Genomic DNA, 25,169 nt, shown 5'->3' with positions numbered 1-25,169 from the left:
CAACCTGGGTCGTGATTTTGTAGCTATGCCTTTTCCGATTCTATTCCTTTTTGTGCACATTGTCAGTGATCCGAGCGACACTCCGCCCACATTATCAACAGCATCAGCCGGCTGAGACTGGTGGATGATTAAGAGTGACACAAAATCAAGCGGAAGGCATCGCTACAAAATCATAGGCCCTGTGTGTGCAACATCTTGTGCACGGCAAAGAGGATTTGCTATACTTTCCTACAAGAATAAGGAGAAATGGACTGCTTACACTGAAGCCATGCAATAGCAATTGGAAATTAATGGAACAAAGTGCTAGTACAATGTGTTGCAATCCTGTTGTATGCGATTCCCGACAGTGAGCAGCTTATAACTTTAACTGGCAGGTTTTCTGACCACTTAAAGTTTGCAAGAAACAAGCCTACTGCCTTATCACATGTCTACCACCATGACCGTCAGTGTACAAGCACACGTGCCAGCTTGCACTTTTCCAATGAACCTCTTGCAAGAAATTGTGCCAGCCAATATCAAAGCACGTAAAAATTGAAATTACACATTTTAAACTTTGCCACGATTTTGCCCTTTGGTGAAAAATTCAGCTTTGTAACGACGTGCTGTGTACCTTGCAATCTAATCGGTGCAAGCATTTGCAGAAATTGCCAAGCCAGGCACAGACTTTACAGTGCACTGTGTGTTCCACCTACAGGTTCTCAGTAACCTGATTACACGGGTGGAATCACTGTTTAGCGCCTCAGCAAGTGCCCCCCCCCCTCCCCCAAGAATAGCAGAAACTGTTCTCAAGGCCATGCTTTTGGGTACTGCATGCGACACAAAATGTTCTGAAGGTCACCTACTTGGAGAAGGTTTATTTGAGCAGGAATTGTGCAAATCCATTTCTACTTCTTTTAGCAAGTGCACAGCATCGAGAAAGACACCGTAACCAAACATACATTTCTTAAAGAGACGTCACCAGTTACAGCTTCAAATTCAGGAAAGCCCCTTGCGCAAGGGGAAACAATTTCTCGCCAGGGACTTATTATTCAGGTCAGAAGCAGGCAGTTTGTACAGGGCTTTATATCTCGGATAAGCATGGTGGCCAGCACAAACAACAGGCCTACCATCTCCTGAACCCTTCACCCAGAACGTACGGTTTATTGCAAAAGTTTCCCTAGCAGTTGGACTAGACATAAGCCATGTATTACCACTCTGCTCCTACTCGTTCAGTGTACAGACTTGGAGTAAGCTAAGCTTCTCCATACTCTCAGATTAGTACAGTACTGGCAGCGAAAGCACTGTAACAGGTTGATGTCCTATTGAATTACAAGCACTTTGGGCTGGGAACTTACTTTGAAAGTAAAGTGTGCAGCGCCCATATTGGCAAAACTTTTGAACTTGTTTTAGCACTGACAGACACAAGAAGAAAGCACAGGACACACAAAGCATTCAGTGGGTCCGTGTCTGTGAATGCTAAAAACAAGTTCACCATAAACAGCCAACTTGCCCAAATCACTACTGACTGGATTTTTTGCTCAATTGTTCATCCTCAAGACATTCATATCACCACACCGATTGCTATCGTGACTGGCAGCCACCTGAACATAGGCCAAAGTTACGCAAAGTAAGTTTCACGAGTACAGGCCTAGATTATCAAAAGCAAAGACATATAGCTCAGTGTGCAACCAAGGCTAACTACAAACTATGTAGTGAATCTCTCATCATACCTCTGACATTTCAGAGCTCTCAATAAAGATGCAGTTCAATGGAGATCTAAAACTGCAAAAGGATGCAGCAGCAAGGCCCACTACATGGTTCAGGCTGCCTTGGTAGCAAGCGGAGCAGACCTTTTACTTCTGACAATGTACTATCAATACGAAGAGAAGATCAGTGCAAGATACTGAGGGTCAGAGTGATAACATTACAGCGCATGACATTGCAGATCATGAACACACGAATAGGCAGAGTGCAGGGCCATTCCCACTATTCAGTCACAGGGGTGATTCAGCAGCTAGCTCTTATACCCGAGCAATTCTTTCTTCTGCTAAACGGCCAGCTTCCCGGGGAATGACAACGATCTCTTGAACTAGCTCAAGACTGACGAGCGGGAACGGCCCAGCAGTTGCACTATCAGTAAGCTCAGTGGCACGTAAAGCAATACAGCTGCACTTGTGCTAGCTTTTATTCTCGACAATCAGCCTGCCATCTGTATTTGGTTCTTCATCAACTGGGCCACAAGACAATTCTTTGTTTTGTGGCTTGAGAGGCCACAGTCCGGAAAGCACAGGTCAGTGACCACCTCAATCTATCAAATCCAGGTGGTGCACAAGTCAAGAGTGCAAAAACAGTTGCGCAAAGGTTGCGGCGGTTACCCAACATACAGCTGCGTTACAAGCGTCTTTAATGTAACAGAGGCTAGTAAACTCTCGATACCCATGCGTACACCTTGACATGTGACTGTTTCTGGCCAATCAGTGACTTTGCAGGTGAGGGGGCTAACGACAAACACATATGCCACATTACGGAAACATGAACTGCAGTGCCTCTGCCATCAACTTGCCATTTCTGCAGTACAAGCATCTAGTTCAGCCACTACCATCAAATGGTGCTCGTTCAAACCATACATTCTGTGCAGTAAACACGTGAAATGCTTCAAAATCATCTGTCAGAGTGCACTCTCAGTGCAGCAGCCAATAGGCACTTGCCCTTAAAGGAGAGCCCTAGTTGCACTTGTCCTGAATGGCCACTGCTAGATCTTCCAGAATAAATATCGTATTAATACTGGAAGTGTAAATGCTTTCACGCGGCACATGATCTATACAGGAACTAAATTCATCCGAGAGTTTCCACTATGACAGGAAACCAAACAATGCCAACAGTACGCTTATATAAAGCACAATTACACCTGTTCATTCACGTCAGCGCGATTAGGAGAAATGTACACATACAAAAAGAAGTCTCTTAAGTTTCCTGAGAGCACATGGAACATAAGTGCAGCCTCAAGTGCAAGGGCGCTTAAAATAAAATATGGTGTCTTCAGCACACGGCCGACACGTTAGGCTGAGAGGCTCAGCAATAAATAATAGCAATGCTTGACTGTCACATATATGAAGTAATATTGCCATGTGACCTCTATGCAGATTTCGTGCAAGATGGCAGCTATTTCAAAGATGTAAGAGTGGCTTTGGTTGGTTAGCTTCTGTTTTAGGAAGCACAAAATGAGTCCCATTCATTGCAGGCTCTCTCGTCAGTGAAGCAGAGGACGTTTTTATGTGCACTCCTACACTCGATAAGACGCTTCGCTTGGTCACATGATTGTAAGCAATGCCAGTTATGTGAGAACATGCGTCAAGATACAAGTGAAACGACACTAGCAAGTCTGACGAGATGGTTCTAGCCAGCTAGGACTGTCACACAAAATGTGCAAAGGCAACAGTGTGGAAAGATTGCACTGGCATTGCCGAGTCGTACCTCGCTTAACTTTCGCTACGGCACACCATTCGGACAGCGTAGGGAATAGGCAAAGCACGAGGCGAGTGGAGGGTCAGCATACCTCTAGGCGCCTCGGCTTTCCATTGGCCCAACAGGCCACAGCCCCGACGACACTACTGTGCCACCATCCAAGTGCACGCGCACAAAAGCTCACTTCCACGCTAAGCGTGAGTAAAGGTACACGTCCGAACGTGCGTACCGCGAATGTGCTGGGGTCATGTTCACGTACAAACACACAATGTCCACCACAACACGTAGCATGTTCGAGAGTGCACCAAAACACACCAGGTCCCGTGGGCGCCTACATGCACACAAGCATACACATGCACACATCCACAGAAGCAAAGCACTACTAGGAGGCCGCGGAGGGCGGGGCTGTCGCAACGCGCGGCAGGGGTGGACTGCTGAGGCGTGCAGCCAGTTCGCTGCTCGCACCACCCTGCGGTGGTGCCACCACAAACACATGCACCACCTGCTCCTGTGTCCGGCTGGCGTAGAACACCAGCTGCCCAGCCTGCAGCCTGAGCGGTGGCGTCGTCCCAACTGCTGCGCTTCCCGGCACAAGTGGTCCCACTGTCACTGCAGACTCGGCCGTCCCTGTGGCATGCCCCGTCTCCTCTGCAGTCTTGTCTGGTTCTGGCTCGTCCTGGATGATGATTTCCTCGTGCACCACCTCCTCTTCGACCACTTCCTCTTGAACGCTGATGTCTTCCGTGGGTGGGGTCTTGCGCTTGCGGCCCCTTCCACGCTTAGGCACGGGCTCCGGTTCGTCGGGCTCGTCGGTCTCTTCCTCCAGTCCCTCAGGGTCAAACTGGGTGGGGTCATCTGCAAACGACAAACAGTGGAAGATAAATAACCTGCCACATTTCTTGTTTCAGACAAGCTACATCTGGAGCATTGGCACACAATTTGGGCTGTGAAAAGAGCCTTAAAAAGGTGCAGCCGACATTACATGACGCACAGACATGCTAGAAAAACAATGTATAATTAACGGGGTTAAGCACCACAAAGCTGTGCACTCAAATTAATGAAAATGTTCTGCTGCTTTGTTTCACCACATACAGTCGAACCTCGTTATAACAAAGTTGCGTAAAACACAATGATACCTTCTTTATATACAATATTTGTTATACGCACAGATCTGCCGCACGCCGATATCAACAAGGAAACTCAGATTCTCTTTGTTACATCTGCATTCATTAAAGTAGTCTTGAACCACCGTTGGGCTCGGTGAAGAAACGCAGTCCGCAGATAGCATACGCTGCTGCAAACATCTCAGTTGTGCGCCAGACGTGGATCTTGCAAGTGGAGTGCGAAGTCACATCGTTCTCAAACACTCTCTTTTCAACAGAAGCCTTCGCCTCGCTATTTTCGGGCTGCTATGTTTCATCATATAGCAGACTCCCATATGTGGCTGCTATTGGCCAATAGCTGACGTCAATCAAGAACAATGGATCAGTCCACTTTTTCCTACTATTACTGTGTACATTTATTGATGCAGTGTAATAAACGGGCTGGGAAATCTGCATTTTTAATTTCAGCAGGAAATATGTACTTCCTCAAGCATGATTATTATGCTGTCGCTGGTTACAGTCTGCAAACGCTCGGCCGCGCCAAACCGCGTGGGAATGGAAGTTTGGCCATACTGCTTACCAGTGCCATAGCCATTGTGTCTTGCTAACTTCTATTAGTTTTGAACCATCAACTAGCCTCGAACGACACGAAACGTCAGGCCAGACCAGACGTGCGCTTGCCAGCGCGCGCTCACTCCTGGCAAGACGCCTTGGCAGACTTCACTTCATGTTGAGCTACGGCATGCACAATTTAGATGTGGCTACTATCCTTTGGCCAAGCTGGTGCAGGACAAAGCTGGTCCACACCACATAGCACGGCCAGACTGGAGCACACGAATGGGAGCGCAGCCCTGTCGTGCACATAGTTAGCCACTACATTTGCATGTAGCTGCGTCTGCCGTAGCGCAGATGAAGACACAGTGCTGTTCAGTAGACAGAGCACTGTGGGCACCACCTCGCTCAGCTGTGTTCCGCCGTAGAAGGAGCGGTAGAACCGCGAAGGGATCATAGGTGATCTTTGATTGCCAATAATACTTCTGCTGAATGCATTAAACTACTTTTTGCGGCAAAGTATTTCTGAAATAGTCTGTTTTAATGTCAAATGCATTTCTTGACTTTGATAAAAGTGGTTCAGGACTCCTTTAAATCAAGTTTCAACTGTGTCACCATTACCAGCTAAACCTACTGTTCTCATCAGCCTAACTCTTTGACTAGGACTCCCACAGCTGCTATGAAAAGCTGCCTGTGGTTTCTAAGAATAAATGTGACAGTCACTGTTCCTATAGTGAAAGCCAAGCCCATAGCTTTTGCATAGCTCAGCTTCTGTAAAAACCTTGCTTCTGTGTATTAGCAGCAGTACATGCAGTATAGACAATATTGCTTTCATTTCAGCAGTGCCAATGTCATGGAGTATAGCAGGAACCACTCATCAATTCTTGAGCACTGAATAAAGTGAACTCCAAGAGGACTGAAAATTTATTTGAATAAAACTGAGTTTTAACTATGAAGAGCCCTTTTAAATATGGCGCCCTATCAATTGTGCGGTACAGCGTGCAAAGCCAAAACTGCCACTGGGCTCACACTGAAAAAATGTTATCTTTCTTCATTAGCACACGACGACAAGTGCGACAAGACGCCCAGGTTCCATATAAAGTCCAAGTACGATAAGATTGCGCCTTGCATGCCATTTGCTGCGAGTGCTAGGGAAAAAAATTCACAGACGATTATGATACTCCCTAATGCAAAACTTGAGCCCAGCTGTATACATGTTTTCATTTCGCAATATATTGACCGGTGCGGACAATCTGTCTCGTGTGGCACGTTGCAAATGGAGCAAAGTGTGACGTGACTGCCTCGCTAATTGTGACATGTGGGCGCGATTCACAGCAACCACCGCAGACAGACTCTGCTCATGGAGTGCTTTGTTTCCATACACACGACACATGCTACTCTAGCGACATCTTGTAGCGATCGTCGCTGCAAAGCCTGTCGTGCGCGGCATTACGCTTTTCTCCTCGCGCTTTCGCGTACCCTCCTCCTCTGCTTTCCTCCTTGCACTCTCTTCGCTATGCCCCGCTGTGCTCAACGTTCATTCTTTCATCCTTTACTGTGCTCGTTCACTCGGTTACGAGGACGCCGAGGGACGGCGCCAACGCTCGCTGCAGGAACGGCCGCCTAAAATCTGCGCTCTAGAATGAGCGAGGGTGAACCCAAGAAGGATGATGGCTTGATGTGCGCCGTCCTCCTGTGTGCCCAATGTTGGAGATTATGTGCGCACGCCAGGAGGGGAGCGTAAGTGATCGCGAGGTAATGTGATCAAGTACGGTAGTCCCTCGTTATAAAGAAATCGCTTTATTCGAAATTTCTTCCGGTCCCGACCCAAACGCAAGCATTTTAAGCTGCATTATTCGAAGCGCACGAAGAGTCTGACCCGCTCAGAGCGAAGTGGCGAGCGAAGGCTCGGCGGCGCAACCCTTTTGCGCATGCAGTGTCAAATTATTACTGCCGGCTGATTAGTCTCATGGAGGCACAGAACAGGCCCCAAAAGCACCAAACCCATTAACGATGACTGCCTAGTAACGAGTACCAAATGAGTGCCGAGTGCTCCCAGCTGTTTACTGAGGAGCAAATGCAAGCTGTCAGATTCCATGGTGCAGCACACCCTAGCCTCGGTCACAATCGCACCGATGGTGTTCCCCGTGATAGAATCCACGAGAAAATAATGTTTTCCTCACGCTTTGCGATGCCAGAAAACCGTGGTTTCTTGGATGCCAAAAAGTGGCCAAGAGACCGTGGGCAGACTCGTGCCGTAGCATTCCATGAGGCGAGCTCGATCAGCAAAGTTTTATTGCTCTAAAGAGGACTTCTAGTGCTGAAACGTGCCGAAAAGCACACAAGAAGTGTTCCTCCAACTATAAGTGCCATGTGTGACTCAAGGAGCTACGTTGACAAATCGGGAAGACGACTTTGGGGAAGCCAGTCTAGAAATTTGCTCGTCGCTCGCCATAATCGGCCTGCATCGCAATAAAACACTGCCCCTAGCTTCGTTGCACTTTTTACAGTACAAGTCGATTGATAACTTGCTGAAAACATGAAAAATCCAAGCGTTTCTTGTGGCGACTCAGGCTGTCAACATGGCAGGTCAACGCAAGCTGGTGTTTCCCTGGTGATTTTCTCAAGGCGGTCATGCTCAATTAGCGTCATCCAACTTTAGACAAATGGTCAAAAAAAGTGGTAGGGTCATTGACTTTTGTTCTGACATTTGTCAATGGTGAGGACGTGACTGTGCACAAACACCGACCCTCGAACCGTAGAATTAGCACAGTGTCATCGACAACGGTGCACCGAAAAACTCTAGTTTTGCAAACTTCACGGCTGCATACCTCAGGATAAAGTTGCCCAGCGATCATGCAAAACGTTCAGTTTTCACAATCACGCCGCGTACCCACACTGAGCGGCTAATCATTTTTTAAGCACAATAAACACAACTTTAGACTCTAGCCACGGCATTTGTGGCACCTTCCAGCGCGATACTCTCACATTCCTTTGTGACCTCCCCCCCCTCCCCCCCTTATAAGAGCAGCCATTGCCTTCTCCTCCTCATTCGCTTTCCAGTCCGCAAGCGGTTTGGATGCCAGCCACTCCTCCCACTCGCCTTCGTGTCAACTCCTCGCCTCCTTGATGCCAGTTTTGACATCGTTGCTCCTCCAAAGCTGCCCTCTTCCGGCCTTTATCGCTTATACAATGAATTTTTTTTCACCGTTCCGCTGACTTTGTTATAATGAGGAATTACTGTACGTGCTGAAAGAGAGGGGGGAGGCAGGCCTAAGTGAGCATGCATGATGAAACGTGATCAGGCACGCTCTAGAGGCTCGTTCCTGCTCCTTTTAAGCCGGATAGGAAAGGAGGGCTCACACTGGTCTGCTTGCTCTGGGTCGGTCTCGGCTTCCCGCATGTCATCCTTATGGCACGTGACCTTACGGTATCTAGTGCTGCATCAAACCTGTGTCTTTGGCTCAGGTTTGTATGAAAAGCGATCCATGAGAGAGACATTTTGTTCGAAATAACCGTTGCGTGGCTTCTGGAATTCAAATTCCCGGGAGACTTTCTCTATTCCAACACATAGGACTTTGCCAGGACCAACAGAGCAGTTCTAATTATCCATCATTTTGAATTAAGAGATTTCTACTTGCCGGGATTTTACTGTACAGTGCAAACATTGCCATCATCAGACAATGGCAGTGTTACTACAAGTCCAAGATGGCAGCACTCCAATGCATCTAGTACACAGACGTCTGTAAGTAGGATTCAGCATTTTCAGTTTGAACCAGAAAAAAAAAGTCCACCAAATTTATTTTACCGAGTTCGGTTTTAACCGAAAAAAGGGAGTTTCTTCAACTTGCCAGGTGCTCGAGTAACTGAGTTACTCGAACGTTCCCGACTGTTCTTGCAGATGCATGAAGACGCAAGCGAGCGGGTCTCCCATTTCCATTGTGTAACCTCCTCACCACTGCCTGGCATATACAGGCTTCCTGATGGGGTGGGAAGGAGGCCTGTCGTTGCTTACATTGTGACTTATGTTCTTGAAGTTGCCCTTGACGCCATTTTACACCCTTTTATTTTAACAACAACACTAAAACCAGCTCACATACTCGCCGAGAGAAAACTAAATATGTGTTTAGCTATATATAGATTCACTGATAAAAAAAACAAAAATGTGCGTTCAAAGCAAAAAATAGAAAATGCTGAACTGTACTTATAGCTGATGCTCTACTCAATGACACTGCCTTGAGGAGAGGCTTCAAGCCAAAGCCTTGTGCGGATTGCAGCAGCTTCACTCACTGATTGCGCGGTCCACGAGCTCCCGGTTGCGGCGTTCCTCACGCTTGAACTTGTTCTGCAAAGAAGACAGAGGGTGAAATCTATTTAAACATGACAACAACCAACACTACACAGACAAAAACAAGAACTATGGATGGAAAGCAAAAAAAAAAAATATATATAATATACCGTATTTACTTGCATAATGAACGAATTTTTTTTCCCCAAAAGATATGTGCTGCAAAGTTGGGGATGTGTTTATTATGCGGGATAAAATTTTGAGCAATTCTTTTTCCGCGGCCACCTCTAAAAAAGTCGCAGTTTCATCTCAAAAGCGAACCATCAATTACCATAGCAAATGCTGAGAAAGCTATACTAAGTAAGGGTAGTAGATTTATCGGCTGTATAAACTTGCAAGCATGAACACATCAAAGTGGATGACTGCGGACGCTTGCCGTCAGAATGCTGGCGTGAGGAAGTGTGGCACCAGCAGCAAGCAAAGTGAACTTCGTGCTTTGTATCACTTCAACGCAAACCGAGCAGTGAGAACACAGCACAGACAAAGGTATGAGCCGCCGCCGCACCTAGACTCAGCTGCCGACATAGATCGCTTTCAAGGTAGGATGCACGCAGCCGCGCAATGCACATTTGCTGCCAGAGTAAAACGCCGCCGGCCCTCCCTTCCCCCAGCACCATGCGCGTGACAGAAGATGACTCATTCCCTCACCGCTTTCCACTCTTGCGTGCACGAGACTGAGCCGCAATTGTTGGCTATCCTCGCGCACTTTCACTTGCACCTACAGCATGCAACGACGATGACGCCGAAATGTGCCTGGAGCGTCCATATAATTGCACAATAAAAGTAGGAGACACATGGTGCGATTTGCCATCCGATACGGTGTCTGACACAATCGTACCCACCGGACGGCATATCAGACGCCTAATCGTACCGTGTGTCTCTTACTTCACAGCAGCAAGTTCAGGGTGCGATCATTATCGTATTTACTCGCATAATGATCGCACTCGTGTAATGATCGCACCCCTAAATTTTGTCGTCAAAATTTGATTTTTTTATTTCCCGTGTAATGATCGCACCTCGAACTTGCCGCAGCGAAATGTTGTGTGCCAAGTCTAGCTAATAATGATCGCGCTTACCATCTGTCGAATGCTATGCGAACGACTTTTCAAGACAAAGCAAGCGGTCTGCATGCACCAAACATTCTTAAGCAGATGCCCCATTTCATTCCTTTCATCACTTTCCGCAGTTCCATGACAAATGAAGCTACAACCAAACTTGCCTTTATTATGTGTAGGCTTTATAATGGTTCTGGTCAATAAAAACAACAAAAAAGGCGCCTTCCGATTCTTTTCGTCTGTACTCGTGGGCACGCAACAAATCGCGAGCAGCAACGATAGCAGCCATGTTTACACTGATACGTTAGAAGTGTACCCAATTCGTACGCCGACGTTTGTAACAGAGCTGAGATATTCGCCCATCCTTAGTGGAAACGTGCCACATTAGGAGAGTAGCGAGTTGAGTTGAGTTGTTGTAGGCTACTGGTGGGATTAGCCTTGCAGTTGCTGCCGGCAATTGCTCCACCGTCGCGACACTTAAAATAAATAAATCACATAATCAGACACAGACCTCCCAATTACAAATGGTCACTCCTCAGTTCACCATGTGGAAGCCAAATCCGTGTCTTGTAGGTAATTTAACAGAAGGCGAGAGACCTCCTTCCTACACAACCGGTTCCCACACGGGAAAACAATGTCCTGAAGGGAACTGTGGGGAAGTCCTGTGTTCTTGAGTAGGAGAGTAGCGAAGACACATGCCGCAGTTTCCGCAGCACGCCCGCCATGTGTTCCTATGTCACTGGCAGCTAAGCGCACCTATCTGTTTCTGTCCCCTCAAAGTGGACATAGCTATGTTATTACCACAAACTTGCCAATATTATTCATTACTGATACGGAAGAAACAGTTTGAATGTATGTAATGTACTCATGAGAAGAAAAAAAATCGCGTTCAGCGTGTTCGGCTTGCTCCACCGGCCGCCATTTATTTGTTGACCTGTTGTCATCCCGTAGCAAATACCAGATGAAAATTTTTTTTCTTTTTACGGGAAATTTAACAAGCGTAATGATCGCACCCTTGAATTTGAGTCCATTTTTTTTTACAAAAAAGTGCGATCATTATGCGAGTTAATAGGGTATATAAGGAATGAAGAAAACATACTTCTTGACTGGAAAAGTGGGGGGCTACGTTCATTATGCGAGTAAATACGGCATATATATATATATATTTCATGCAGATCGAACGCACATGCTAGAATCTCTGTGAAGTGAAGCTTTCGTGAAGTGGTTAAATAAATGCTTTGCAACTAAATTTCATGCGTACAAGTGTCTGTTTTCACCCTATGCAACGTGTAGCCTCATTGAATGTTCATGTTAATGTCCCAAAGAAAAGTCAAGGATACAAACAGATGATGCAGCGAAGGGCTTCGGGTTATTTCGGCCGCCAAGTAACCAAAGCTTGCTACACGAGAGTTCTGCATTATAACTCCATCAAAGTACAGCAGTGACAACTGGGAGTTGAACCTGTGACCTCGCACGCCACTGCTACTGGTTAACCATGGCAGACAATAAGGTGAGCTGATTTGAACCGACTTTCCAGTCACAGTAGAGCCACGTGCATTTTTATGAGAAAGAACCTTTGGAAATTCAAGCACGTGAAGCTGTGTGGCAGTTGACTCGGAAAACATTCTCCGCTTGTGCCCCGATGCTTCTCACAGGAATCCAACACCTGAATGAAAACTTGGAGCGCCCCATCCTGCTCCGTTGAATGCTCCTATGCTTTCAGTAGAGTGTTTTCGTAACACTACAAACACTCCGGCACATATGGCCCTGGATGGCATGACGATGAAAGGTTAGGCACACTCGCACTTGGATCTGCTGACAACCTGAATGCTTTTCGGCATTGCTTTGATCCTCTTCAAGTTACAACATATTTAAAACTCACAATGCAAATGAACAAATGTTTGAACACAAGTGAGGAATGTGTTGTATTTGTGGAAGCGTGCTGTTCCTGACTGTTCAACAGAATGAGTTTCCCCCATACTTGAGCCGTGGATGGCTGGGAGTTTATTAGTGGCTTGGAGAAGCCCTTTTACCAGGGTGTCTACCAACCGGGAAAACCTGGAATTCTCAAGGATTTTGAGTAGTCTGAAAAAAAAAAACTCAGAGAATTTGTGCCTCTATCAGGGAAAATTACCTGTAATTTTATTGAAAGGGTCGAAATACGTGGTAATGCTGGCTCGAGTAACAGACACGAATCGTAATAAATCGTCTTTGACGCCCTGTCGTCGGCTGGAGGAGTTGCCAGTGCACAGTCAACGACCGACTTTCCAGATTCCCGATAATTTGGACGGCTTCGTGGTACCACCACGTACCCCATAGAGTCAATGTATCAGAACGTCTGAAATTTTGGACGCAAAAACTTTTCGCCGTCCGATTTTCCAGACGTTTTGCCATGACCGCAGGTGTGAAATGGCATTAATCAAAGCCACCACTGCTGCCATTTTGATTACCTCGAACTGGCGCCTTTGCAAGCAGATCCGCTGGCACGTAGCCACCACTGCGGCAACGCTAGGCCTAGCTGCTTCGACGTTCGCTATGAAGTTTCTTGCCGTTGGGTGCCGCATTTTTTATTGCAAGAACTCGCTGCTGTCAGCAATGGCCTGGACTCCGCCTTTGTGGTCCTTCGCGATTGGCTTAGAAGCTTCGAAAGCACGTAGCGTTGCATAATGCCGGTTCCCCAAAGTCGGCTTCACCTCTGTACAGAAATGTTACTTGGTGAAGCATACACAAAAGTATTGCAGTGAAGCATAACAAGCATGGGAAGGGGCTATTGCCACGGGACACACTATGTAGTATTCCTTAATTATACACGTGTGCACCAAGTTTTTCCTGTCACAGTACGAGCACCAATATGCCTAATATGTGTACTGACAGGCCTTCAGAGCATTTCGAATGCGCCTGTGGCGGTTTGAGCCCTTAAGGGCAGTAAATGACATGCATTTATTTTATCCATTTATTTTTCTGACGTTTTCGCGGCCCCTAGGGAGTTCGAAAAATCGGATGTGGACTGTGCAACTGACTATGAAAATGCTGTAAATGGTCCGTGGGGTGAACAAGTGGCGGAAGGAGGACAAGAAGAGAAAGGGCCTGCGCATTGAGGAATGAACAGGAAAGGAAGTGTGCTGCCGCCATTTTGAAGGAGCTTGAGCTCAAAAAACAAAGTGTTGGCTGATGCCGAGATGCAGGTGTCCCTCATCCAAACCAAAATAACCTCTTTAAAGCAGTGAAACACAACACTGAGCCGTCGTGCGCGGGCTGAGAGTATGTCGGGAGAGTTGACGTTGACTTACAGGCTGTTGAGAGAGATTCAACAATTGTGACAAAGTTCAGGCCTCATACCACTGAGCTTACATCAGTTGATAAAAATAGCTCACATTCGAAAATATTTGCTTCTGTGTGCATCTCCTTTTCATTCGTATTTGAGGATGTCCGACTCAATTTGCAACTTTTTTTCGAAGACATTTTATGTGCTGTGCATTTTACTAACTCCTCCCTTGTATACTCTTTTTGAATAACAAACACTACTCTTTAGTATTAAAATTGGATTAAGTCGGTTTTAAAAAAAATTTTTTCATATGCTTACTAGACAGTGACAGCATCGGGCGATTTGGTTTCAGCCCATCTTGACATAAAACATAGTTCTGCATCACTCAGGGAATATTGCAAAGGCACTCAGGGAAAACCTGGAAAACTCAGGGAATTTGGAAATGTCAACTTGGTAGACAACCTGTTTTACCACATTATCACGGCTAAACCTGCAGCTTTCCTGGTTGCTGTCCAGGGAAATGCAGCACACTCTATTTACTATATAAGCAAATTTTGCAAATTTGCCCTTTTCCTCTCAGCCGTTGCGCTCCAAGCCAGAAGGTGACGTACATGTGCTAGTGCACCTACTACGTACATGTGTTTGCACTGTGACGTTGCTTGTGGTGACACGTGACTGACAATGATTCAAGGCAACATCTGTTATTTGTGTAATATGTAGCTTGAATAGACGAATTAAAGCTTAGAGAAATAATAACACACATAAACCAAAAGTCTGCATGTTTTTGTTTTACTTCTCATTGTAGCAAGAGATGTACTTCCGTTTCGTCTGCTCGTTCCCATGTCGTGCAATCACCAAAACTACGTCATTTTCTACCATGTTTCAGCACACGATCATGCTCTGATCAGCTTGCGTGTTCCTCAGTATTCGTGTAGCACTGACTTATACAGCTGGTCAGGTGTTCTTGTGCATAGCTTTCAAAATCATGCGCTGTGCGAAACGAGACAGTCACAACAGCTCATGCACGACGCTGTCAGCGAAAGTGTGCCGTGCCGCAAAAAAGCAAAAAAAAAAAAGGGGGGGGGGGGGGGCATGATGAATGCGTCACGCGATCCCCAAGCTCCGGTATGGGAGAACACAGGGAAGGAATTTCGCTTGCGGAGGCTACATGGGGCAAGTGGAGAGAGCATCTGTTTGCGGTGAAGCGCAACTCCTGAAATCATGAGTTCGCGGCACTGAAATATTTCTATCTCGGCTATTTAGGAGCCGATTTGAAAATTTTTTTGAGGCAGAACGCTCCCTAGAGGACATATAACAACTTCCCATGTATAACCAAAGTTTGCTGTGTGGCCTGGTAAGGTGCCCTTTAAAGGCGGCTTCTAAGCAGAATGGAGCACATTGCCGTGAAGTCGAACCTAAAATTAAAACCCATTAATACTACTCCCTCCAAGTCAGAACGTACATTTATTGAATGTTTAGTGCAGTATAACTACGTGAAATCACAGTCAGTGAATAAATGTGCAACTGAACTCTTCTGCTGTCAAATGCTAAAGGTTTTGTGGGCAGCAGGGAAACAGACAGCGTTCACTCACCTTGAGGTCCTGGCGGGTGCGCTTGGGGAAGAAAGTGGCCATAAGTGTAAAGTCAGTGCCACAGACACTGAGCGCCCGGTAGAAGCGCGCCGTCTGTGCCGGCGTCCACGTGCGCCGCCCCTTGGCATTCTTGCGGAACGACGCGTAGTTGGTCTCGCCACCAGTCTCGTATACAATGGCGCGTGTCGAGGGCTGTGCCACCTGGCGGCGGATCACCAGACTCTCCTCGTCTAGCGTGATCTCACCATTGGGACCGAGTCGGACTCGGGGTCCCACCTCCGCGGACTCGTCCTCCTCCTGCTCGGCCACATCGTCTACAGCCTCCTGTTCCTCCGCATCGGCGACTGACCCGGTCTCGGGAACAGCCTTGTCCCTGCTCAACGTTTTGGATGACTTCTCACTGCAGCAAGCAACATGCAATATTTCTAAACGATGCGACAGGACAAGGGAAATTCACAGATAGAAGCAAATGACGCATGCACGCATCCTCCAATTCTTCGCACCTTGATGTCACGCTTGTCCTCGTACAGCTGAACCGTTTTGAAATTGGATTCAACTATGCGAGCCAACAAGCCAAAAGCAAGCACTATTCTCAACATTCAGTAACTGCTGCTGCTGCCAGGATACTCTGCACTCGTGAACAATGCAGCCGGAGCTCTCATGGTGATTGAGCGGCTATTGCGCTCTGCTGTTGAGCACAACGTCACGAGCTTGATTCTTGGTCGCCGCAGCAGAATACAGATGGGAGCGGAATGCAAAGAAGCTCGTATGCTTAGATGTGTGCACATTAAAGAACTCCAAGAGGTCAAAGTTAATCTGAAGCCTTCCAGTGAACTCTATCTCACAACTTTTGGTTGCTCTGGGACATTTAACCACATGAATCAATTGACTGAACACAACAGCTAGGAAAGTGATGCTGAAAAGGTAATAACAAGCCTATTTCAATACATGGTGAAAAAGGGACACTAAATGTGAACATGGCCTTGTGCAGATATTACAAATTGTAGGATACAGTGTAGTACATTTGAAATTTGCATGGCCAAACATTATTTCAATGAGTGTTCTACTGTTTTGTCTAGGAGTGTGTGAATACAGTCGACTCTCGTTACAGTGAACCCTGATAATTTGACAAAAGATGTCCGTCTTATCCGAAGTCTGCAATATCCGAAATGCCTCCCTTCCGAAACTTTGGTCACAATGTGCAACAACATAGTAGTTGGATAGTAGTTTCATTGGCCGTATAGAGTTGTAAACATTCGCTTACTAACTAAATTAACTAAGCATGGTGTCATGCGCGTGCGTAGGTGAACATGAACACATCTCTCTTGACGAGCGCAGAAAGTCACGGTCATAACATTGGAGTGAGAAAGTGTGGCCGCAACAGCGGGCGAATTGACCTTCGCATTGTCTCTCGCTTCAACGCGAACTAAATGCTGAAAGCACAGCGCATGTGAAGCTACTGGCACTGGGTGAACTTTATCCACATTGCAGATCGCTTTCAAGATATGGCGGCTGCTTAGTATAAACCCTCTCCCCCCCCCTCCCGTGCCTTTTGCACGAAAGACGGCACGCTCCCGCCCCATCTGCTTTCCTAGCTAGCGCGTGCGATATTGAGCCACGATCGTCGGCTGACCCTAGCAAGTCAGTTGCCAGCCCGCGTCGACATGGCAAAAGTCCGCTTTATGCGCCTGGTTTTGACAAAAATTGCCACTAATTTCATCCATTGTAGCCTATAGTAGCCTAGTCCGTTAAAAGCGAACTTCGTTGCATTAATAAAATAGGTAGTGCAAACTAAGGTTGAAATATTGCCCGATATATCCGAAAGTCTGTTGTACGCTGGTCCGTTATAGTGAGCGTTGACTGTATTCGATTTCTAATCAAACCCTGAATAATTCAATTCACAAATCAAATATCTATTCTTTTTTTAGACTGTGTGGTAGAGCGTGAAGCAGGTAAGGGGACACAGCAAAAAATGAGGACAAGCGTGAAGACAAGTGTCCCTTGTCCCGCTTCACGCTGTACCAGAGTGTAAAATTGAAAACCAACTAGCCCAAACCGTCACCCTTCTAAATATCTACTATTCGGCTTTTCGAACATACAGTATATTCAGCGAAAGAACTGGCCGCCATCTTCTCACACGGCTAGGATACTCTGTCCCACCCCTTGAGTCTGAAACCCGTCCAACGATCTTGTCGCCAGCAATACGCCAAGCACTAAGTATTCATCCATTGCCACGTAATATGCACCCCGAGCATGACAAAGGGCCACGCAAAGCCCGTGTACGATACATTGGCCGCATGCTTGCAAACATCCCGGAAACACATACTTTATACACGGACACATCACGCACTCAAGAGGGCTATACCTCGGTAGTTTTGGATGGCACCGAATCCCTGAGAGACTCTGCTGCAATGTGCAGAACAAAGGCCGCTTACGGAGAAATTCTCGGTGTTGCTCTTGCAATTCGATATGCCATCCGTGTTGCTGAGGAAGTGTATATATTGACGGACTCGCAACAGGCATGCCGGGCGTTCCTATCAGGACATGGCATCCCGAGAGCGGCGCACCAAATTCTCAAACAGATCCCGCAAAATACACCAACCACACCTTCCCGCATCCACTTACTCTGGACCCCTGGTCACACCTCGCTGCCTGGTAACAAACACGCACATGCGGTTGCCCAAGAAATTTCCCTCCGGGCGACTCGGCGTAGTGAGGCGACTAGTTCAGAGTGGGGGGATCCCTTGCTCCGTTACAAAGACATACTCTGTCATTATACATGCATTCGTCGCACCAACACCGCACCACCGCCGTCCTTCTCGCGGGAGGAAGCAGAGGCATTACGCCAGTTACAAACTGCAACTTTTCCAAATCTTGTCTTCCTCAATAAATTCTACCCACACTGTTATGCAGATCGTTGTCCTGGCTGTGGCAGCTCGCCCACAATCTTCCACGTCACGATTGAGTGCACTGCAAACCTCTTTCCTCCCTTGTCAACTCTCCTTTGCCCCCTACGCAACAAAGAGCTGTGGGACGATGCCCTCCACGACGGATCTCCCGAGGTCCTCCGAGCTGTGATACAACGGGCTTGAAACATCGCCGGAATCATCTTAGGGACTCTGGACTGAGGGTTCCTCCCACACTGCTCTCGCCATTCAGATATTATTAATAAAGATGTTTTACTCTCTCTCTCTCAGCGAAAGACCTGGCCACAGCTGGTGCCCTGATACATGCAGTGTTTCCACAGCGCATGATCTCTGCATGTACAAGGTTTGTCCCAGATGACAGGACCACATGAAACGATTCATGCAACCCGAACAGAGAGAACAACAAAAGCGGCGTGCATGGAAAGCACAGAAGCATGTGTGAGCATCAGGCCGATTAGCCACCAGAAGGCCGTGGGCCTCCCTATCTGAGAACCTATGAACAGGCAACAAACGATGCGCCTAACTTGACAGTGAAAAGGCGAACGCTCTTCACCATCGGCACCAACCGCGTATGTCGCACCAACAAACGTGCGGAGCAGTGTCAAATCACGTGATGCGCAGTACCTACTTTTTGTCTGCTGCGCAGATTGGCCTTGATGATCTGACAATAACCTACAGAAACCACCTGCCATAAAGATGGGAAAGCCCTCCTGTTTTTCTGGACGAAAACTGCAAAGCAAAACTTGGAAAGCAACATAACTTCATTATCTACTACTGGGTATTCAATACCAAGTCTACTACTATTTGGTTTTCGCACATCCCTAGTTTTAAAGATATAAATGCATGATTGTTTTCTGGTGTCTTCTTCAGTGACATGACTGCTTTCTCTAATGCAGCTGTCTATGCTGACCCATCCCCACTGCTGTCATGAGCACAGTAGTAGTGGTGCTACAGACATGCTGCATCCAGTGCTTGCATCCACATGCTGCGCCACCTGACGATGGCCGTGAGAAACTGTTGCATGTAGTACGCAGTCAAGTTCAGGGTTTCATGACTTTGCATCCTGATCCTGTATTCTTGGCAATCATTTGGCTCATCAGTGTATCGCGAGTGCCGTAGTGGGCAGTGCACGCCTCCGATGTCGTACAATGTTCATCACTGGTCGGGAGTGGACGTTTCTAAAACAACAAAAAAAAGCATATCTTTACACCAGCGTCTAGCAACAAGCATTGCACGAAATCAGAAGCTTGCCGTGCTTTGCTGGCACACTCACAAGATGCTCTCAAGCATAGCAATTGCTATGGACACCAGAGAGGGACACGAACCCCTTAACGTGGTTTCAGAGGTGCGTCAATTGCAGCATTCTGAATCTGACACTGGCTATAACTTAAAGGGACACTAAAGCGAAACAATAAATCAGTTTAGACTAATGAAGCATTTTTTGAGAACCCTGCAGGCAGTCATTTCAAAAAAATAGTTTGATTATTAGATGATAAAATGAAGGTCCAAGTATCAGTATTTGAATTTCGCGCCGAAAACCAAGCGCCAGTATGTCAGCGTGACGACAAGGATTCCAAAGTATGTTTTCGCATTTGGGTCGCGTTCGCTGAATAAAGGTTCCCGAAACTTGCCATGTTTAATATTTGGTTCTTTTAGAACACAATGTAGTCAATCTGTACCGCTATATATAGTCAGTAGGCCCTAGAAGATCCCATCAAAATCCAAGACGTCACAGCACCCAAGTGCGGGAACTTAAGTAGGCGTCGCCACCCGTATTTCGTTCTGGCGCTTTTTCTGGCTTACCGAACGCCTTATCGTTGTAAGAGTGTTGTTTTTTGTGTTGTAGAACGGTAATTTACTGATGCAGAAGAAATCATTTTTCACTTTAGTGTCCCTTTAACTAAATCATGTTGATAGAGTGCTGAAGAGCCCTTTCCCAGCTGCTGCTATAGAAAAAGAATGTGCAGGGCAATTTAAAGTTGAGGAACAAAGAAAATAAAACTGCACAGTCACAGTATTCCATATATGTCAAATCTATGTGGCTGAAACTTCGACATGTTCCTAGGGGTGGGCAGCACAACCCGGATGAAGGACAGCAAGTGGACGATACGAGCGCAGACTGGAGCTGGGAGCTTTACAAAGGAATTCAAAGAGAGGATGGGAATCCTGTAGTGAGTGATGCAAAAGAAAATGACAGACACGATGTCAGAAGAAGAGATCCGGATTAGGGATCAAATTCAAGTAGGTGACATTCTATTTAACATTACGAGAAGTGCAGGTGGGCACATCACATAATGCGCACAGCAGATAGCAAGTGGCCTGTTAGAGCGACAGAACAGATGCCGACAGAACAGGAACATAGTCGAGGGCAGCAAAGGATCAGACGAAGTGATGAGATTAGGAAACTTGTGGGCGCAGTTCGGGCTCAGATAGCACAGAGAAGGTGCAAATGAAGGTCTCTGAAAAGGAAACCTTCATGCTGCAGTGGACAGGATTGGCCTGACGGTGGTGACAAACAGAGCAACGTGCAAAGGTACTTACGGCATGGGGTTCCCGGGCGGATTGTAGTAGATGAGGTCCTGCATGGTCATGGCGCTGCGGTCCGTGGGTGGCTTTCGAGCGCTCGTACGCCTGCTGCGACGCCGCACCTGCACAGCGCAGAAGGTCAAGCAGCACTTAGCTGTTGCCTCGGCAACACCACCTTGTTGGCTTCTCCACTCTGCTGTGGAGAAGCCAACCTTGCAGGTGCGACACCTAGTACCTGCTTTCCTCGGTGGCAGACTGTCCTACATGGAAATAATATTTTTAAATGTGCAGGGGGCAGGAAAGGACACATATAATAGTGTACCTGTATGCACCTCTGTGTGTCTCACTCCGTTTTTGTTTCTTTTAGCACAGCTTGTATGAACAACTCATACTTTTAAAAGCAATTGTACACATGGCTCTCTAGAAAAAGAACCTAAAATATGCTCAAGTGAGACAAGTCGTCACAAATTAAACAGGCTCTGTACGCTATTGCCGCTACACTGAGTTGGGCTACTTAGCGCGCAGAGGGAGTGTCATCGCCATATGGCTTTGCAACAAGATGGCAGACCTCTGCGCCACTCTGCTAGCACTGACACCTGCTGCTGTTTAATACAAGAATCAAAATGAAGACATGCCGCCTAAAGATTTTTGTCCTGGCATAGCATTTTCTTGGGAAAGTTGGCTCACAACAAAATAAGTAAAAATCATAGCGGAAAGAGATGGACACCTTGCACAGTTCAGGTGTTAATCCTTCACAGCGCCTGTCTTGCGCACTGTGTCTTTGATGTAAAAAACCCCAGCTGGCTTCAAACGACTCTTATAATTTTATACATGTAAACATTCACATAAGAAACCTTGTCGCAATATTTTTTAAAAATTAATTTACCAATCTTAGCTCTAGTAAGCACCACAGTGTGAGTCAGTGGAGACGGGCCACAATTTATATTATATAACAAAGTCACATCTATTTTCAGAAGCCACAGCATCATCATTTCCATTTGTTCCCTCAAGATGCAGGACCACTGAAGATTGCACCTTAACTTTAGAGTGTTTTCCTAAATTTTGTGATCTGAGGACTGTCACTCAAGGTTGAGCAACCCTGCAGAGCAGTTCATTTATCCGGTATCATGATGGAACCAATTACAATCCAATATCTGATCCTGTTGGTGGTGCATTTAGTATAAGGACCTTGCCTCTGCTGGTTGTAAACCCTGTCTTCTTTGTGCTCTAGAAGCCGATGGCTTGATCCTCAGTTTTATAGGCTTGCCATAAGCAAAAGTTGACCTTGCTTTGACCTTGTCTTGACCTTGCCTCCAAAGGTCATGTTGACAGATTGTATAAATGTCCAGCTTTATAAGAACAGAAAACTGGGCTAGTTGGGATTGACTAAGCATTATGTGTTGTAATGTGATAGATGAGATGCAAGACAAAGCTAACACAGCGGCACTTTGTGTGTTACCACCGTCTTGTGTAGCGCTACAGTACATAATGCTCAATAAATGTGAGCACATATTAAACTTGCTGTAGACTTCAGCAGCCGAGACTTCAGTGGCCTTGATGGCAGCATACACAGAGAAAAATGTTATTTTGTTCCACACACGTTCGTACACAGAAGCAATGGCATGCTGTACTCCTGTGCACAAAAACATTGCACAACATTAAACTGGCACATTACCTCATTGAAAATACCCCACCTCTACAAATATTTGAGAGGTACTCCTGCACAAAAACACCTGCCATAGTAACACCACTAGCAAAAAGAGATGTAAACATGGCAAAAAGTTCATAAGCTTGCCAAATGCTGTGCTTGAACAAAACCATTATAAGCTACATGCCTGTTAACAGCAGTACAAGGTCCCTTAAAACCTGTGTCTGCATTCCACACGCTGGGGGAAAGCTTGTACGACCAAAATATTAACAAAGAAACATTCCTTCGCCATTACAGCTCGTATAAACAATTTATAAAATGTGACTCACCTGCTTTTCTGCCTTGCGAGTCCGTGGCTCCGATGGCGTGCTAGGGGTGGGCACCGGCTGCTGAGGGGTTGATGGCTCTGTTACTTCGGATGGTCTGGCTACCCTGTAAGCATATATTTCACAAAAATGAGCAGAGTGTAGCACCAGCAAATGTCAGTGTTGTCTTGCTAGTCCAACACTTCCTGCCCTATGCTGGGGAAGACCATGCACAATAAGTTTACCATGTTTCCCCACTCTTCCTCAAAGTTTTATTCTGCAGCTGGGTGCACTGGTGCATCACACACACACACACACTTTTGAGTAGAAATGTGGATTTGAGGTAGTCTGTTTCATGTTTCCCAGAAGCCTTTGACTGCAGATGGTCACCTTGAAACATAGGACCCAACACAGAGAGACAACAAGGCCACGATTTCGCTCAACAGCATGCAGGAGGCTCAGATCGAAATCGCTGAATTTGCTCAGAGGATTTGTAGCAGCTGCTAACTTCACCTTAAAGTCAAGCTCGTGAGGTTACTTAACAACCAACACTGACATTAATGTTCAGCCACTGCCCCCTGATGTGAAATACCGGGAGCGGTGGCCACCAACACTAAACAGTTGCAAGTCTGGGCTTGTCTGCTTTTCTACTTGCCAATCTGTCTCTTCAGAACAACAGAGCAAGTAACACACTCAACCAACTAGGCCTTATTGCTGCATCATTAGCATTGAGAGCTTCATAAAAAGCAGAAACAAGTGCCAAACTATGCTCTGTTTCAGGATGATTAGTCACCAACTTGTCTAAATGCCTAGTCCACTTGACTTACTGGGAGCCTGATAGCAGTGTGTCAATGACTGAAATCTTGTTATAAGCACATGAAATTTCAGTTGTGAAATGTTTGTTACGTTTAAGGAAATGCTGGTCATATGCACCATTTTGCCTTTTTTTACCTTACTGATCCTTATACCTCATTGCCGCAACTATGGTTAATTTTTACCGGCCTAAGTACTTTAATACGTCTTTCAATCATAGCACAGGTATTTGTTGCATTGCACTCGCACCAGAATGCGGCCGTCGGGACAGGTAAATCGAACCCACGACCTCGTGGCAGGCAGCTGAATGCCACAGCTGCTAAGCCACCATGATGGACAATGAACGAATGAATGAAGTTTATTTTGCACTCACACGAGGGGGGCTCAGCAAAGCTTTCTGTAGGGCTTTCAAACCCTACATTCCCGGCCAGCAAATGAGGCAACAAGACAGCAGAGACACGGAAAGGAATAGATCAACTCCGACAAATAAAAATTATGAAGCAAAAAAAAAAGATAACAAGCATACAATATAATAATGCGCACACGGAAACCGATTGAACATGCCTGTGCAGGTGCTGGCTGAGCGCAAGTACCTAAATCACGAATTCTTGCATCACCCCGAGTACTTCTTCGGTTATCATCTGGATAACTGAATGTCGTGCTGTAGTACCTCGTGGCTTTCCATCCACAGCGATACTTACTTTTGGGGAGGCTCCGAAGCGGTCACGACGGGCGCTGGCCGCTTGGGCGGCGATTTGGTCACGGCGGGCTCTGCCGGCGGTGGGTCTGGAGGGTCCACTGGAGACTCCGCGACGGCGACCGCAGCGCAAGGCGGCTCTGCGGGAGCCGCGGTTGGGGTCGAGGGCTCTTCGGCCGGCACCGTGGCCGGCTGGTCTGGCACGCTCGCAACGTCGGGTTGGTCCGCAGCGCTAGGCTCATGCGGTGCAGGTGCCGGTGCTGACGAGGCAGCGATCGTTTGGGTGACGGCGACGCTGTCACCGGAACCCAACGTCGTCGAAGGCGGTGGAGGAGCCGCCGCTGGGGCTGGCGGTGCGGGCTTCCGCGGTCCCGACGCCGCAGGGCCGTCGCTCTTGCGCCCCAAGTTGGGTTTGATCTGGATCCGGGAGCGCCTCGTCGACATTGCGGAAGTGTCTCGCGGATCGCCTGCTCCTTCGCGTACTCGCAACACGCCGTAAAATGCCGCTCACCAAATACGCGACGAATGCCTCTAAAAGGAGTCGGCCACGCACGGTGGTGCTTGAACGCGTGGTGACGGCGTCGGCATGTCAGGTCAAGAGGCCGCGGCTGGGATGAGTCGAGTTTCACCGGTGTGGCGCACGCTCACCGCCGCCGCGTCTTTACCGATGCGAGACGAGTCGTGTGGGTATTGTGCAACATGCAGCGCTAAGCAGTACGGCAACTGATAACGACGCCCAACACGACGGAGCCACAAAACGACCGCTTGGCGCGACAAGAGCACGGCGAAACCCGATGAAGCTCGGAAGCTCAACGGGATCAAGGCGGTCGCTGCAAGGTGCAAGGTGCCAAGCTTAGCGTTGGCACGCGTTGGCTCTGCGTTGGCCTCTAATGC

General features: G+C 47.1%; 1 protein-coding gene across 1 annotated transcript; it reads right to left on the bottom strand.

The window, feature by feature from the left end:
- Positions 1–825: 825 nt before the first annotated feature.
- Positions 826–25,139, bottom strand: Bdp1 (transcription factor TFIIIB component B'' homolog Bdp1). The gene is made up of 6 exons (XM_075673103.1): positions 24,280–25,139; positions 22,790–22,892; positions 20,828–20,934; positions 15,360–15,759; positions 9,390–9,444; positions 826–4,299 (listed from the first exon to the last, which is right to left on the bottom strand). Exons 1-6 carry the CDS (start codon positions 24,717–24,719, stop codon positions 3,827–3,829), a joined length of 1,578 nt encoding a protein of 525 aa, XP_075529218.1. The 5' UTR covers positions 24,720–25,139; the 3' UTR covers positions 826–3,826.
- Between the last annotated feature and the right edge of the window lie 30 nt (positions 25,140–25,169).

This window comes from Dermacentor variabilis, chromosome 10, assembly GCF_050947875.1.
Source record: "Dermacentor variabilis isolate Ectoservices chromosome 10, ASM5094787v1, whole genome shotgun sequence".
NCBI lineage: Eukaryota > Metazoa > Arthropoda > Arachnida > Ixodida > Ixodidae > Dermacentor > Dermacentor variabilis.
Note: the sequence above shows the minus strand (reverse complement) of the source record. Positions and strands in the feature narration are given on the sequence as shown.